General features: G+C 48.3%; 1 protein-coding gene across 2 annotated transcripts; it reads left to right on the top strand.

Moving 5' to 3' along the window:
* Positions 1-609: 609 nt before the first annotated feature.
* On the top strand, positions 610-11,756 carry IFI35 (interferon induced protein 35). 2 transcript variants are annotated; one of them, XM_067716223.1, is made up of 7 exons: positions 610-1,562; positions 9,899-9,988; positions 10,353-10,500; positions 10,571-10,677; positions 10,779-10,965; positions 11,061-11,167; positions 11,404-11,756. In XM_067716223.1, exons 1-7 carry the CDS (start codon positions 1,557-1,559, stop codon positions 11,593-11,595), a joined length of 837 nt encoding a protein of 278 aa, XP_067572324.1. In that variant the 5' UTR covers positions 610-1,556; the 3' UTR covers positions 11,596-11,756. The 2 variants fall into 2 exon arrangements, with proteins under 2 accessions (XP_067572324.1, XP_067572325.1); XM_067716224.1 differs by lacking the exon at positions 610-1,562 and adding an exon at positions 1,612-2,337.
* Positions 11,757-11,821: the final 65 nt, after the last annotated feature.

Raw genomic sequence — 11,821 nt, forward strand, 5'->3', positions numbered from 1 at the left:
TGGATTAAGAGTCACTAACTTGAGGTGGTTTGTTAAACCGGAGTGCCAGATTTGGTAGGTCAGAATTCAGCATCTTGTCAAGTGATGTTGGTGCTGCTTGGACGAGGACCACACTGGAGAACTGCTCTAGATGGGGATGGACACCAACAATGAAGGCCTGAGCCACAGAGCAGCCATTCCTAGTGGGACCAAGGAGAGGTCCCCAAGTGGTCTGTCTAGCGGAGACAGGCAAGGAAGGGGGTGGGGCTCTGGATTGTCACCACTGTGTTACAGGAAAGGCGTTTGGCCCTTCTATAGCATTTAATGTGACTGGTGTTACTGATGAAATAGGTTCTCCAGGCAAGCTAATGCTAAGTCACTAAATGGAACTAGGATTCAAATGGCCCTATTTGCCAAGCTTCACACTTGGCACACTTTCAGCTGGGGTGAGGAGTGGGGGCATGAGAAAGGGGCTCAGTAAGTTACTCTGAGTGGGAAGCCCTGGACTAGGTGAAAATAGAAAACTTATATCCTGCACTTAAGTGTGTTTTTTTTTTTTTTTTTTGGCTGCGTTGGGTCTTCGTTGCTACGAGCAGGCTTTTCTCTAATTGTGGTGAGCGGGGTCTACTCTCCGTTGCAGTGCGCGAGCTTCTCATTGCAGTGACTTCTCTTTTTGGAGCACGGGCTCTAGAGCGCAGGCTCAGTAGTTGTGGTCCAGGGGCTTAGTTGCTCCGCGGTATGTGGGATCTTCTCAGACTTTTGTCACCTGCGTTGGCAGGCAGATTCTTAACCACTGCGCCACCAGGGAAGCCCCTCACCCTTAAGTGTTCGATGTCTCCAGTAAGTCACACTCACAGTCACAAATGGAACTATATTTAAACCCTCCTTTAACTAAAAATTCAAGTTCAAATACTGTTCCAACCAGGTTTGGATACATGCATCACTTCCTAGCAATGTGACTTTCGGCAGGTTTCTGCACTTCTGTGCCTCACAAGTTTAGAATCTCATCGGGAAAATGGAACCAACTTCAAGTGGTTGTTGAGTTAATTCATGGGAAGCAGAATTGGTATTGGGCACATAACAGCTCTCAAGTGCTGGCTGTTGCTACAGCTTCTTCAACTTGATGAGGCTTTATCTGTCCTGGTTGCATTTCTCATTCAGTTATCAACATCTGCATGTTCTGGGCAACATTCTAAGCTCTTGGGAAATAGCCATTAACAAAGCAGACAAAATTCTACCAATAGGCCTGTGCTGGGATTGCTAGGTTGGGAATGAATGGCTGATTGGGGCCAGCATTCAGTTTGTAGTTGCTTGTGGGGTAACTTCCCCTGAGGCCTCACAGCTGGGGGAAGTTCGAAGACCAGGAAGCCACCCAGGGGTGGAGTACGGAAGGGCAGGGACTTTACTGAAATGAAAGTGAAAGCAAAGAGCCTGCGTAAGAACCATAAGAAGTGTCTTTCAGGCTCTGCTGGGGAGACCAAAACTCCTCAAAGTGCAAGCAAGACTTTAGTCGCGTTGGACCCTGCCAGTTCGTGCCAGCTCTGAAGCTTCAGCCCTTGCTAACTGGACCTTAGACCATGATGGTGAGAGGAGGGTCTTGGGGGTGGGGGGAATCCAAGAGGAATGCTCCTCTTGGCCAGGAATCTACAGGTATCCCAGGGCCTGGCAGGCAACCCTCTCCCTACCCCCCTCTTAGACCTGCTACAGGTCTGGGGAGTGACGGCTGGGATGACCTCTCTGCAAGGGAGTTGGTCCCCTAATCCACTGCCTCAGAGACGGTTCTATAACCTGCATCTCGGGATCGTGAATTCCTTGTGTGGATGTGCATTTTTCTGGAGAAAGAATCCATCGTTTTCATTAGATACTCAAAGGGTTCTGTGACCCCAAAAAGTTTAAGAATTGCTCCAACCTTTATCTCCTGAGATCTTCCTCAACAAGTTCCTCCCCTCCTTATATTTCCATCTAAATGTCACCTTGACCTCTCCTGAGGGCGAGGGGAAGAAGTGTTACCCTGTCTGCTGTGGTCCCCGCTTTCCCAACCCCTGATCGCCCCTGCTCGTGCTAGACTAAGCCCTCTGCGGGCTGGTCCTCTGTCTCAGCCTGTTCACCCTTGATCCTTGGTGCCCAGCACAGTGCCTGGCATGCAGTAGGCGCTCAATAAACAGCTGTTGAGTGAATGAATCTCATTTCCCTAGTTTCTTCGGTATTTCTCCCTGATACTAGCCCGTCTGTTACAAATATATAGGTCTCTTGCTTGGAAATTTTTCATTTGCCCCTCAAATGTTGAAGGAAGACACAGGCTGTAGAGGCCAGCCTGCCTGGTTCCAAATCCTGGTTCCTCCAATTGTGTGGCCCTGGGTAAGTTATTAGCCTCTCTAAAGTTTACGATCTAAGCCCCATTTCCTTATCTCTTTGGTGGGAATGATGGTAACACTTCCACACAAGAATACCTACCTGCCACAATTAAACTAAACAATCCCTAAAATACACAGTAAAAACTGAGCACGCTGCTTGGCACATACTGAGTGCTCAATACATGTTCATTATTGTTAATACTGCCAGTTCCCCAGTTCAGCCACCCCTCACTCCTCCCACTCTGGTAAAAGTGCTCTCTTAAAGGGCCTTTACATATTAGAAAGGAAAGAAGGAAGGTGGATTCAGGAAACTGTATTTTTTTTATATAAATTTATTTAATTTATTTATTTTTGGCTGTGTTGGGTCTTTGTTGCTGTGCGCGGGCTTTCTCCAGCTGCGGCGAGCAGGGGCCACTCTTCGTTGCGGTGCGCGGGCCTCTCATTGCGGTGGCCTCTCTTGTTGCGGAGCACGGGCTCTAGGCACGCGGGCTTCAGTAGTTGTGGCATGTGGGCTCAGTAGTTGTGGCTCATGGGCTCCAGAGTGCAGGTCCAGTAGTTCTGGCGCACGGGCCCAGTTGCTCCGCGGCACGTGGGATCCTCCCGGACCAGGGCTTGAACCCGTGTCCCCTGCATTGGCAGGCAGACTCCTAACCACTGCACCACCAGGGAAGCCCAGGAAACTGTATTTTTTAAATATCACCCTAAATTCATTATTGAGAGACAGTCTATTAATGACACTGTGATGTCTATCTTCCCAGAATTTTTATGCATTAATAAATATCCTCATGAATTAAAACATTTTAAACCATCAGAATAGGGAATGTATAGGCAGCTTTATATTTTGCTTATTGTGAGCATTTTTTCATGTTAAATGTTCTTTATTACTGTCTTCTAATTGCTAAATATTTTATATTTAGCTGTTTCTTGTTGGACGTGTAGATTTCTTTTTTCCATTGTAAACAAGGCTACTGTAACCATCCTTGTGCGTGAACTGACCATCTCCTTAGGATAAGCAGGCTGTTTTTTGTTGCTCAATCTCAGCAGTCATTCTCATGCCTCCTGGCAGAAGGCTTGTTAGCAGCACTGGGCACAGCTGCGGGCTCCCCTGCCGTAAACGTGTTGTTCTTCATGCCTGCTCTCCCTCAGGTTTCACTAGCCCCTCCTCTGCATTCTCCTTGGCTGGTTCTTCCTTGTTCCCCTGATCTCTTAGTGTTGGTTGCCCCAGAAATCAGCCCTTGGACCTCTACATGTTGATCTCATTTAATTTTGTGACTTTAAGTATCTCTGCTTGGATAATTTTCAAATTTATACTCATGGCCTGGACCCCTTCCCTGGATGCCACATCATAGAGGCAACCACCACTTTACATCTCTACTGGGATGTCAGATAAGCACTTCATCCCTAATATGTTCAAAGTAAACCCCAATCTCTTCCATCCAACGTATTTCCCATCTCGGCAAATGGCTCTCCTTCCCCTCAGTTGCTCAAGCCTAACAGCTTAGTGTCATCACAGACTCGTCTCTTTCTTCCACATCCTACTTCCAATCCATCAGCAACTTGAATCAATCTAAACTCTTTTGTGTGTGTGTGTGTGTGGCACGCTTGCGTGGCTTGCTGGATCCTAGTTCCCCAGCCAGGGTTTGAACCCGTGTCCCCTGGAGTGGAAGTGTGGAGTCCTAACCACTGGACCGCCAGGGAATTCCCTCAATCAATCTAAACTCTTGACTACGCCTCACCACCTCCACTGCTACCACCTGATCCAGGCCATCAGCATTGCTCACATGGACACTGTCATGGCCTCCTTAGTAGTCTCCCTGTTAGTGCCCTTTCCCCACATCAGTCTGTTCACACAACAGCCAAGTTATCCTGTTAGCATTTAAGCCTGCCTGCAGCCTCCCACCTCACTTTATGTGAAAGGCCCTTCATGGCCCCACTCTGTTTTCTCTGTGACTTTATCTCCCACCACTCCGCCCTCACTCGCTCTGCTCCAGCCACATTGGTCTCCTTGATGTTCCTCAAATACATACAACAAACTCCCACCTCAGGGCCTTTGCACTTGCCGCTCCCTCTGCATAAAACTTTCCCCCACATATACACACGGCTGACTCCTTTATCTCCTTCAAGTATATGATCAAATATCTCAACGAGGCCTACTCTGATCACCCCAGTTAAAACTGTACTCCAACATTCTCTGTCCTCCCTTCTCTGTTTTTGTCCATAACACTTATCACTAACATACTGCAGATTTTACTTATTTATTGTGTTTATTATCTGGCTCATCCCCTAAAATGTAAATTCCACAGGGAAGTTTTGTCTGTTTGGTTCACTACTGTGTCCCCAGAGCCTAGAACAGGGCCCGACACGTGGTAGATGCCTGGTAGCTGATCGTTGCATGAGTGAATAAGGAAGCAAATGAGGGAGGGGACTTCCTGTAGCCCTCCTTTTCTTTTGCCTCTGTTTCATCACTCCTCTTCCTTTGTGTCTATGATGCTACCTAATCCTGGCCCTGGCCTTGACCATGCCTTCTTTTTCTTTTCTTTTTTAACATTTATTTATTTATTTTGGCTGCACCGGGTCTTAGTTGCGGCACATGGGATCTTCGTTGCGGCATGCGGCCTCTTAATTGTGGCATGTGAACTCTTAGTTGTGGCATGCATGTGGGATCTAGTTCCCTGACAAGGGATCGAACCCAGGCCCCCTGCCTGGAACATGGAGTCTTACCCACTGGACCACCAGGGAAGTCCCCATGCCTTCTTTTTCTTCTCTGCATTCCTTTATCTTTCCTGACCCCTGACTAGGTATCTTCAAAGATCACATTTTTAAGGGCTCTGTCCCTGAATGAGTTCTTCCATCCTCTTGGCTTCTACCATTACCACATACTGTTCTAACCCAGAGTCCAAGCCACCAAGTCCTGTCCCTGACACTCTGTGTCTTCAACAGCCTTGGGTTTGACTTACTTTGGCCCATTAGGGCCAAAGTTTTTTTGTTTGTTTGGTTTTGTTTTTTGTGGGGTTTTTTGTTTTGTTTTTGGCCACACCACGTGGCTTCCAGGATCTCAGTTCCCCGGCCACGGATTGAACCCAGGCCACAGCAGTGAAAGCCTGGAATCCTAACCACCAGGCCATCAGGGAACTCCCACCATTAGTTAACCTTGATGAACCTCAGGTTCCTCAACTATCAAATGGGGATTATTAAAATACAAAACATTTAACATAGCACTCATCATATGCCGGGAACTACTTTTCCAAATAAAATTATACATAGGTAGAAATTGCTGTTCCCACTTTACAGATGAAGAAACCAAGGCACAGAGAGTTAAATAACTTGCCCATTGTCTTGGCAGTAGTAAGAGGAGCTGAATGTAAACCCTGGAGTTTTGGCCCCAGAACTTGTGCTCTTAACTGCTATATTACACTGCCTCTCAGTACTGCTATGATGAACAAAGATAGCATGAGATTTTATCTTAGGGGTTGTTAGGTTCTAAACTTGGCAAGTAAGGCAGAAGAATGCATGTAGTCAAATGAACCTCAAATCATTAACTCACCCCTAAGTATCCAGAATTTACAGTCTCTCAGTGAGCTCAGTGTAAAACGGATCCCTTTTGTTTTTTCAGTTGAGTACCAGATGGATACTGGCTTGCATTTAGAGACCAAGTTATCATGTTAGTTACGTAAATAAATAGCATGTGTAGTTGAATTCAAGTAAGTGACTACAATCAGCCTGTGTTGTCCTTAAGAAGTCTGTGATAGAGAAGTTTCAGTTGGGAGTTGGAGACAGGAGGCAGTTTTGTGATACTTAAATGGGATGGAGTCCAACTGTGCTGATCACTTAGCAGGTCCCCAGTAACTACTGGCTCTCTTCCCTTGCCTGCTGGGTCAATGACATTATACCAAATCCTTGGACACCCAAGTCTGCAACCTCAGTGTTGCATCGCCTCTCCAGTCTGTCCCCTCTGTCGCTTTAATACAGCATCCGGAGTCTGGCAGCTTTTCCTCTTGAGATGTACTCATCTGTGTGTGCTCCTTGTGCCCAGTGCCAGAGGTTCAGGTCAGCTCCTGTCACGTCTGTGAGAATTAGAGCCACAGATCTGGGCTTGTTCTCCCCACTCCCCAGTTCCTGCTGCTCCAGTTCATCCTGCCATCACTGCCAGCTTTTTTTTTTTTTTTTAAGTATAGTTGATTTACAATGTTATGTTAGTTTCAGGTGTACAGCAAAGTGATCCAGTTATACATATATGTATTCTTTTTCAGATTCTTTTCCATTATAGGTTATTGCAAGATATTGAATATAGTTCCCTGTGCTATATACAGTAGGTCCTTGTTTATCTATTTTATACATAATAGTGTGCATCTGCTAATCCCAGACTCCTAATTTATCCGTCCTTCACCCCTTTTCCCCTTTGGTAACCATAAGTTTGTTTCCTATGTCTGTGAGTCTGTTTTTGTTTTGTAAATAAATTAATCTGTGTCTTTTTTTTTAGATTTCACATATAAGTGGTATCATATGGTATTTGTCTTTCTCGACTTACTTCATTTAGTATGGTAATCTCTAGGTCCATCCATTGCTGTAAGTGGCATTATTTCATTCTTTTTTATGGCTGAGTAATATTCCTCTCTGTGTGTGTGTGTGTGTGTGTGTGTGTGTGTGTGTGTGTGTGTGTGTACACACACATATATATATATAACACCTTTATTCATCTGTTGATGAACAGTTAACTTGCTTCCATGTCTTGGCTATCATAAATAGTGCTGCTATGAACATTGGGGTGCATGTGTTGTTTTGAATTAGGGTTTTCATCTTTTCCGGATATATGCCCAGGAGCAGGATTGCTGGATCATATGGCAACTCTATTTTTAGTTTTTTAAAGAGCCTCCATACTGTACTCCATTGTGGCTGCACCAATTTACATTCCCACCAACAGTGTAGGAGAGTTCCCTTTTCTCCACACCCTCTCCAGCCTTTATTATTTATAGACTTTTTTTTTTTTTGTGGTACGCGGGCCTCTCACTGTTTTGGCCTCTCCCGTTGCGGAGCACAGGCTCCTGACGCGCAGGCTCAGCGGCCATGGCTCACGGGCCCAGCTGCTCTGCGGCATGTGGGATCTTCCCAGACCGGGGCACGAACCCGTGTCTCCTGCATCGGCAGGCGGACCCTCAACCACTTGCGCCACCCGGGAAGCCCCTATTTATAGACTTTTTAAGGATGGCCATTCTGACTGGTGTGAGGTGATACTTCATTGTAGTATTCATTTGCATTTTTCTAATAATTAGCAATATTGAGCATCTTTTCATGTGCCTGTTGGCCACCTGTATGTCTTCTTTGAAGAAATATCTATTTAGGTCTTCTGTCCATTTTTTGATGACCGGATTGCGCTCTTTTCAACACTGTGCCCATCACCTCACTCCCCCTTTCAGAAATCTTCACCAGTTCCCCATTTTCCCACTGATAAACTCTCTGGCCTGAATTGTTTTGTTTGTTTGTTTGTTTTTCCTTGTATCCATTCACCAGTGGATGGACGTTTTTGAATGTTTTTTTTAAACTGTAATTATGAAGCTTTTAAAACTAAATTTACTTATTTATTTATTTAAAGCTATTTATTAAATAGCATTGCCAATTACTAGATTTTCAAACAATATGTATAATTAGATCAAGATTTAAAGCAGAAGTAAAAAGAGGATGGATTAAAGACTGAATCCAACTTTTATTTTTCATATTTATTTAAAATCAAGCCATCTGGGCTTCCCTGGTGGCGCAGTGGTTGAGAGTCCGCCTGCCGATGCAGGGGACACGGGTTCGTGGCCCGGTCCGGGAAGATCCCACATGCCGCGGAGCAGCTGGGCCCGTGAGCCATGGCCGCTGAGCCTGCGCATCCAGAGCCTGTGCTCCGCAACGGGAGAGGCCACAACAGTGAGAGGCCCGCGTACCGCAAAAAAATAAAATAAAATAAAGCCATCTTTTTCAAATAAAAATCCAGATTTCTGGTTTCCCTTAGAAATGGGAAGATATAGGATACTGAGACCACATTCCATGTGAAAAAACTTGGCTAGAGCCGAGAAGGGGTTGCCACTTTAGTTGGGACATGCTGTCTGCAGGATGTAAGAGTCCCCACCTCTCCATATCACACTGCACCTGCTCCCCTGACTCATTGATGTCATGTAACTGACCCTGAAAGTCACTGATTATTTCTCACTACTCATTAATTGGCATTATTTGGTCAAGCCCTAGTTTTCTTCTGCTTAAAATAGAGTGAACTCACATTGAATTATTCAACGCCCACTGTAATATGTTCCCGTTCTGTCATTCGTTCACTTCATTCATTCACTCACTTCATTCATTCATTCAACACGGGTTTACTGAATGCCTGTTTTGTGCCAGGGACTCTGCTGAACACTTGGGACACAGATGGCCAGGACAGAGTCCCGTCCTCCCCAGTGAGCTCACACTTCCCTGAGCTGACCTTATTTATCAGGCTTCCAACCACAGGGTGAGCTCTCCATCCCACAAACAAAGGTGCATTTATTCCCATCCCTGGTGTCACTCCCCTGCCCATTTGTCAGCTCTCTCTGGATCTGCTCCAAATCACACCCAGCCTGAAAGGCTGCTTGGTACAGCAGAAAGGGTGGCAGTCATGGGACAAGCTGGGAGATGTGGGGTAAATTACTCCCCTACTCTGAGTTTGATTTCTTCACTGTAAAGCATAGACTAAGAGTCGAGAGTCAGACTGCCTAGGGCCAGATGACTTCAGGTAAGTCACTTGATCTCTCTGAGCTACTGTTGCCTCATCTGCAAAATAAGAAGAGGGTGTTTATTTCATAAGGTTGTTGCAAGACATGAGTGGTATAATCCATATAAAGGGCTTAGCACATGTTAGCTGATAGTCTTATGACATCTTGCAGCTGTAAGCTCCTACTACTCCTCGAGGCCTCCCTAGTTGTGTTAACCCCTTTGGGACGGTCCCTCCTCCAAATTCCCGCTGTCCTCCACCATCAGTCGTGTGATTGTGCACTGTCTTGAGTACTGTTTGTTTGTCTGTTTGAAACATTTATTTATTTATTTTGGCTGTGCTGGGTCTTAGTTGCAGCATGCAGGATCTTCGTTGCGGCATACGGACTCTTAGTTGTGGCATGCGTGCGGGATCTAGTTCCCCGACCAGGGGTCGAACCCAGACAGGCTGCATTGGGAGTGCAGTCTTACCCACTGGACCACCAGAGAAGTCCCTTGAGTACCGTTTTATACGGGCCTAAGCGCTGGACCCTTTTCTTCCACTGCCTGTGTCGTGCCCAGTACCTCATAGCAGGAGCTCAATCAGTGTTTGTTAAACTCTGGGTCTCCAGGAATGACCCAGCCGTGGCTGCTGCAAAGGCTCCTGCCTTTCAGAGCAGCTGCGATGGGGGCAGCCAGGCTGGGCCAGGACAAGGCCAGGGCAAGGTAAAGGGGTTGGGCTGTTCTCGGGCTGAGCACCAACTCTGCTCCTGGAGTGTCCAGAATAGCGGCCCCCTTTCCCTGGGTCATTCATTCTCTGGAAAGGCAGGTGGATGTCTGGTTGTTCCCCTCTGCTCCAATAGGCCCTCCAAGCCCTTCAGGAGGAACAGGCCAGACTAAAGACCAGGCTACAGGAGCTGAAAAGGAAGCTCAGGGACAACCCCCAAGACAAGGTAAGCTGGGAGGGGGTATGGCCTGGTAGAAAGAGCTGGGGAGGTCTTGGTTTCACTACTGCCTCTGCCATTTCCGTGCTGTGTGACCTCGAGTGTGTTACTTGAACTCTCTGAACCTGTCTGCTTCTCTGTAAAGTGGAGCTACCTACCTCACAGGCTTGTGTGAGGACAAACTAAGATTTTGTATGTAAAGTGCCAGTACATGCTTGGCCCACATTCATCCGCTTAGTTACCCAGCTCTTCTTTCAGTGTTCATCCCTGGCACTCAGCATCAGTGGCATGTAATTGAGGGTGCTTTCCTCCTGGGAGTGGGGCGCTCTCCCAACCCTGAAATCTGCATCAGCCTCTCCTCCCCCACCTCCAGGTCCCATTCCCAGTGCCTGAGACCCCCCTGGTGTTCCGAGGAGACATTCAGCAGGGCAAGGAAACAACCAAGTCTGTGGTTTCTAACCTGCGGATCTGTTACCCTCTGCCTGGAGGCTCTGCTCTGGTCACCTTTGATGACCCCAATGGTGAGCTCCGGGAAACCTTGGGAGGGAGGCTGGGAGGCTTCCTAAGTACTGACCCTGCTCCCCCACCCAGTGGCCAAGCAGGTGCTGCAGCAGACGGAGCACACGATCAATGTGGAAGGGTTCCGACTGCGGGTGCAGGTCCAGCCCTTGGAGCTGCCCATGCTGACCACCATCCAGGTGACAGAATGGCAGGGCCCTGGGATCTGCACGGGGCCCCATGCACCTGGGCACAAGGGAGTGGGGTGTGCCTGGGATGACTCCCTCCTGCCTCCCCCTAGGTGTCCAGCCAGATGAATGAACAGAGAGTACTGGTCAGTGGGTTTCCTGCCGGGCTTAAGCTAAGTGAGGAGGAGCTGCTGGACAAGCTGGAGATCTTCTTTGGCAAGAGCAAGAACGGGGGTGGCGATGTGGAGACGCGGGAACTGCTGCAAGGCAGTGTCATGCTGGGCTTCGCTAAGGATACAGGTAAGGGCCTTGTCGGCGAGATGAGAGCAGAGGCACCAGGCCACAGGAGGGGGGAGCCCTTGATGCTGAAGGTCCCCCGCTCCCTGTCCCTGCAGTGGCCCAGCACCTGTGCCAGATGGGCCAGTTCACAGTGCCACTGGGTAAGCAGCAGTTCCCTCTGAGAGTCTCTCCCTACGTGAGTGGAAAGATCCAGAAGGCTGAGGTAAGTGGGAAGGTGGAAGATGGGGACTGGACCCGGTAACCGGTCTGCCTGCCAGAAACTTGCCCAAGGAAGGACCACAGCCCCGAAACCCCACTGACCTACCCACTGCCAACCTCTCCAGGCCTCCTGCCCCCTCCCATACTCCTACGGTCACCACCTGCCCCGCCCTCTGCCCCGCCCCGACCCCCCAGCCCAACCTGCACGAGCCCTTGCCCAGCTCCTGGCTCCTTTTCCAGGTCAGGTCCCTGCCAGTGCCCCACTCGGTGCTGGTGCTCAACATTCCTGATGTCCTGGATGGCCCGGAGCTACAAGACGTCCTGGAGATCCACTTCCAGAAGCCCACCCGTGGGGGTGGGGAGGTGGAAGCCGTGGCAGTCATGCCCCTGGGACAGCAGGGCCTGGCAGTCTTCACTGCCAAGTTGGGCTAGGAGCCTGCCCTGCTCATCACCCCCCGCCCCTCTGCCAAGGTTCTCAAACGAGGCTGGGGTTGGACGCATATACAGGAGAGAGAGATCATGCCGGTCAACGGCAGGAGGGACTATGAGTTGTGAAACGCTGCCCCGAGAACAGTAAAAGCGCCTGCATTGCACGAGCTTCTTCCTCATTTCATTTCAAGAAAGGAAACTCGATTAGGCCATGGAAGAAGGCTAGGGG

This window comes from Pseudorca crassidens, chromosome 19, assembly GCF_039906515.1.
Source record: "Pseudorca crassidens isolate mPseCra1 chromosome 19, mPseCra1.hap1, whole genome shotgun sequence".
Classification (NCBI taxonomy): domain Eukaryota; kingdom Metazoa; phylum Chordata; class Mammalia; order Artiodactyla; family Delphinidae; genus Pseudorca; species Pseudorca crassidens.

What these genes read in the sequence shown, in the direction of transcription:
- IFI35 (XM_067716224.1), top strand. Translation starts at nt 2,260, where the DNA reads ATGTTGAAGGAAGACACAGGCTGTAGAGGCCAGCCTGCCTGGTTCCAA. An exon ending in GGGACAACCCCCAAGACAAG is followed by an intron (nt 9,989 to 10,352) that starts GTAAGCTGGGAG and finishes CCCCACCTCCAG; the next exon opens with GTCCCATTCCCAGTGCCTGA. An exon ending in CACCTTTGATGACCCCAATG is followed by an intron (nt 10,501 to 10,570) that starts GTGAGCTCCGGG and finishes TCCCCCACCCAG; the next exon opens with TGGCCAAGCAGGTGCTGCAG.